At 30.6% G+C, this 5000-nt stretch overlaps 1 protein-coding gene across 1 annotated transcript in view; it reads left to right on the plus strand.

The window, feature by feature from the left end:
• Window positions 1–5000, plus strand: part of LOC137655561 (myosin heavy chain, clone 203-like) — a 31431-nt gene that overhangs the window by 23778 nt on the left and 2653 nt on the right. The window contains exons 10-11 of the mRNA XM_068389459.1: window positions 2174–2257; window positions 3782–3970. Coding sequence (XP_068245560.1) covers window positions 2174–2257; window positions 3782–3970 — 273 coding nt within the window. The remainder of the gene's footprint in view (window positions 1–2173; window positions 2258–3781; window positions 3971–5000) is intronic.

The following is a 5000-nucleotide window of genomic DNA, read 5'->3' on the forward strand; positions in this document are numbered from 1 at the left end:
ATATATATATATATATATATATATATATATATATATATATATATATATACAGTATATATATATATATATATATATATATATATATATATATATATATATATATATATATATATATATAAAGAGAGACATATTATGGTTCAGAGGACATGATAGGATCAAAGAAAATAGTGTGGGTTTTCTTATTAATAAAAATCTTGCATGTAACATAGAAGAATTTTGTAGTAATATAGTCAATTCTTTTTAGCGAGGCAGATTTGCACCAACTCGCAGGGGTGCCCTTTTCGCTCGGAAAAGTTTCCTGATTGCTGATTGGTTGGACAAGATAATTCTACCCAATCAGATAGCAGGAAATTTTTCCGAGCTAAAAGGACACCGCTGGGGGTCGGTGCAAATGCGCCTCATTGAAAAAAATTGAGTATAGTGATAGAATTGGACGATTAATTATAAAATTAGATAAGAAATATAAACTTAAGATCATTTAAACGTAAGCACCATTAGCATCCCATAGAGAGGAAGAAATAGAAAGTTTTATGAAGGTCTGGATATATCTATGAAAAACGTGAGACTGAATTTGCATTTGTTTTAGATAATTTCAATACCAAATTAGGTCAAATGAAGAGAGGAGAATCAGCAGCAGGCAAATTTGGAGTAGGCACAAGGAATGACAGAGGAGACATGCTTGCAGATTTTACTGACAGAAACAATCTTAGAATCATGAACAGCTTTCTTTTATAAAAAAGAACATAGAAAATGGACATGGAGAACCCAAATGTAGAAACCAAAAATGAAATGGATTTTATTCTCAATGAAAAAATTACTTTAGCTATAGATGAAACAGTGTTAAACAAGTTAAAGTAAAGCGACCTTGGAATTGTGAGAAGTAAAATTTGTCTAGGTCTAAGGAAAGGTGAAAATTAAGGTTAAGAAATACAATAAATGCTCCTGTAATAATAGAATCATAATTGATGAGTTTAGTTTACCAGAGCAAAATATGGACTCGCAGAGCTATATGAAGAAATGGAAGCAAGTAAAGAAGAATTATAGAGTAGTTTAACAAACTTTTTTATTGGAATCAGCACAAGAAATAGTTGGAAAAGTTCCTAAACAAGATCAAGAAACTATTAGAAAAGACCAAAAACTCTAATAAAGAAAAGAGGGTAAAATCCAAGATAAGTTAAATAGAATTCGCTGAACTATCTAAAACAATAAACAAACTAAAAACCCAAGACGTTCGTAAACACAATCAAACTAACATTGAGGGAACACCGAGGATGAAAAGAAGACTTGAAACAGGGCACAAACAGATGTTTGCTTTAAAAGATGAAAATGGAAATATTATCAACAAAAGAGATGGAGTGGTAAAAATTGCAGAGAATTTCTATATAAACCTATACAATAGTGATGTAAGTAATAACTTTGCCAATAGAAATAGTGAAACACCTAAGCCAATATCAAAATTAGCATGTAGGAGGAATGAAAAAAGCATGAAAAGAGGCAAGGCAGCAGAAAATGGCCTAACAATTGATTCAATAATAGATGGAGACGATTTCATAGTAGCAAAACTCACTTAACTTTAAACAAAATATATGTAGAAATGCTCTACATACATACATATATATATATATATATATATATATATATATATATATATATATATATATATATATATATATATATATATATATATGTATATATATATTTATATATATATATATATATATATATATATATATATATATATATATATATATTTATATATATATATATATATATATATATATATATACATACTATATATATATATATATATATATATATATATATATATATATATATATATATATATACTGTGTATATACTGTATATGTAAATATATATATATGTGTATGTGTATATATATTATATATTATATATATTATATATATATATATATATATATATATATATATATATATATATATATATATATATACGTTTGTAAGTATGAATATTTCAAAACATCATACGTTTCAGTTACCTATTTTAGAAGAGTAATAAAGACCTAACGTCTTGATCAAATAGTTCACAGAGGTCTTCTTCGAACTGCTTAGACATTGCGTAGAGAAATAAGACAATCAAATTCCAAATCAATCACTTTAATCATAAACGCACCATTTCCTCTCGTCTTTCAAAGGGAACCTTATCCAACATGGAACTCGCTACCCAGGAGAGAGGTAAGGTGGAAGCCCAGCTCGGTCAAGTGAAGACTCAGCTTGAGGTGAGTGCTTTATAAAGTGGTTTTTATTTTTTTTTTTTTACTTATATATTAGGATGTGCCAATTTTGTAGCGAAAAGTGTATCATGTTCTCTCTCTCTCTCTCTCTCTCTCTCTCTCTCTCTCTCTCTCTCTCTCTCTCTCTCTCTCTCTCTCTCTCTCTCTCATATATGTATGTATATATATATATATATATATATATATATATATATATATATATATATATATATATATATATATATATTTGTGTATGTAAGTATGTATATATGTATATCTATACATATATATGTATATATAAGTATATATATATATATATGCGTGTGTGTGTATATATATATATATATATATATATATATATATATATATATATATATATATATATATATATTATATATACACAGAGAGAGAGAGAGAGAGAGAGAGAGAGAGAGAGAGAGAGAGAGAGAGAGAGAGAGAGAGAGAGAGAGAGAGAATGTAAATTGTTTTTAGATGTAACTAAGAAATGGAAGTTGCATAAGAAACAAGTGCAACGAACTTAGAGGTTAAATGGATGAACTGTGGGCTGAAGTTAAAGTAACAGATAGAAAATCAGTATATTGGGAATGTTGATTGTGTATGTACTACGAGATAACAGGAAAAGGGATAAAAAATATTTAAGAGGTGGGAAGAAATAAAAGGTTTAGTAAAATAAAAATGAAGATTAGTTAAAGTGCAAATGGATTATGTAAAAGATCAGGTAGACACACAATTGCAAATGACGAATGCGTGTGATAGAGAGAAGATTGAACCTCCTTAGAATAATGGTCTGGTGTAAGAGGAAGAGATAGGGTAGGAAATGTGGAAATAAGTAGCACATATGGTAGAAATCTAGTCTAGGTGAAATGATGAGTCACCGTGTCTGAGGTGGTTTGAACCTGTGGAAAGAACAAGTAACTATATAGTTAAAAGAAGATATAATTCAGAATCGATAAGATATTTAAGAGGAAAGTTCCTATTATCCTGCAAAAGTGTGTGTTATGATCTAGATTATATGATATAGAGGCTGAGGCGTTCAACGCATTACTTGTGAGCCATCTGTGTTAAAGGGCATGAAGTGACTAAGTCTGTGTTACTTTTTACTTTACTATATTCTTCCAAAATTAAGTAATTAAAAGATTAATGTGGCAGTAACCAATGTGTTGATGCTTTCTGGAGCCACTTTCTGTAGGGGAAATGACGACTTGATGCTTTATATATATATATATATATATATATATATATATATATATATATATATATATATATATATATGTATGTATATATATATATACATATATTCATATATATATATATATATATATATATATATATATATATATATATATATATATATATATATATATATATAAATAATGAAAGACAGACAGAGGGTAAACTAAGATGAACCATTAGTTGTCTTTCAGAACAATTTCACCTCCATTACATAAAGAAACATGGGTCAGAGAAAAATCTATCCTTCCTCAAATTAATAGATTCTTCTGTTGCCAGTTTCGCATTCAGGAACTGGAAAGCCAATTGACGGAGAGCATCAGAATCGTCGAGGGAACCAAGAGTCTGATAGACAATATGAATCAAGAAGTTTCAGAGAAGGAAGCACAGTTGAACAATGCCTTGGGAGAAATCAACTCACTGAAAGAAGCCGTAGCCGCCAGGGATGCTTCTGTGCTTGACATGCAGGTAAAGTGGAGGAAATTCTTTATATTAAAGAGACTCCAAAATGTAGAACGTTATATTGTACGCGCAAATCATGGATTTCTATACTTGTTAGATTTGAAATAATTCTTGTAAAATTGAAATTTAGGGAATATGGAAGTTTGTTTGCATGGAGTAAAAAGAAAAAAAGGGGAGGGAGGGGGTAGCCTTAAAGAGACTCCAAAATGTAGAACGTTATATTGTACACGCAAATCATGGATTTTTATACTTGTTAGATTTAAAATAATTCTTGTAAAATTGAAATTTAGGGAATATGGAAGTTTGTTTGCATGGAGTAAAAAGAAAAAAAAAAGGGGGGGGGGGAGGGAGGGGGTAGCCATGTACTTTCTACTCTAATTTCTGGACCATCACAGCCAGTACATCAGGAATGGAAGGATCCTGATACCCTCTAAGGCTTTGTTCGAAATTATGCTTCAGGGTTTTCATTGTATCGTAAGATAATCTCACAACACTAAGTACTTGATTTACACCATTAATTCTTTTGCCAAGAGTAAATCAGCTAACAATGAATGGATCTTATAAAGTAATTGACCGTATTCCACATTATTTGTGAAGGTAGATGATAAAATTAGGCCTATCTGGCATTTCTTGCTTTGACTTTCCAATAAAAGCAATAGCCACCGTAACAATGCTTACAAGAGAATGTCTTCCAAAACCTCTGATACAGATTCTAGAATTCAGTGGTTCCCAACCTTTTTTCAGTCATTTCCCCGCTGCCCCCAGTTCAACCATCCAGATTTCCCCCTTCATGCCCCGCCCAGCCTTCATGCCACTCACCTGCCTCAGAAATGGGTATGATATTCCAATTCTCCCCTTGAATATCACGTCAGTGAGAAATGATATGATCATATCACAATTGAATGGCTACCAACAAATTGCCGCACGTACTATGTGGACATTCTCCGCTTGTTTTAGTTAGTAGGTCGTGTAATTATTTCCCCCCTGGAAGCTTCAAATTTCCCCCCAGGGGGAAATTTCCCCCAGGTTGGGAACC

Source organism: Palaemon carinicauda, chromosome 16 (assembly GCF_036898095.1).
Source record: "Palaemon carinicauda isolate YSFRI2023 chromosome 16, ASM3689809v2, whole genome shotgun sequence".
Taxonomy (NCBI): domain Eukaryota; kingdom Metazoa; phylum Arthropoda; class Malacostraca; order Decapoda; family Palaemonidae; genus Palaemon; species Palaemon carinicauda.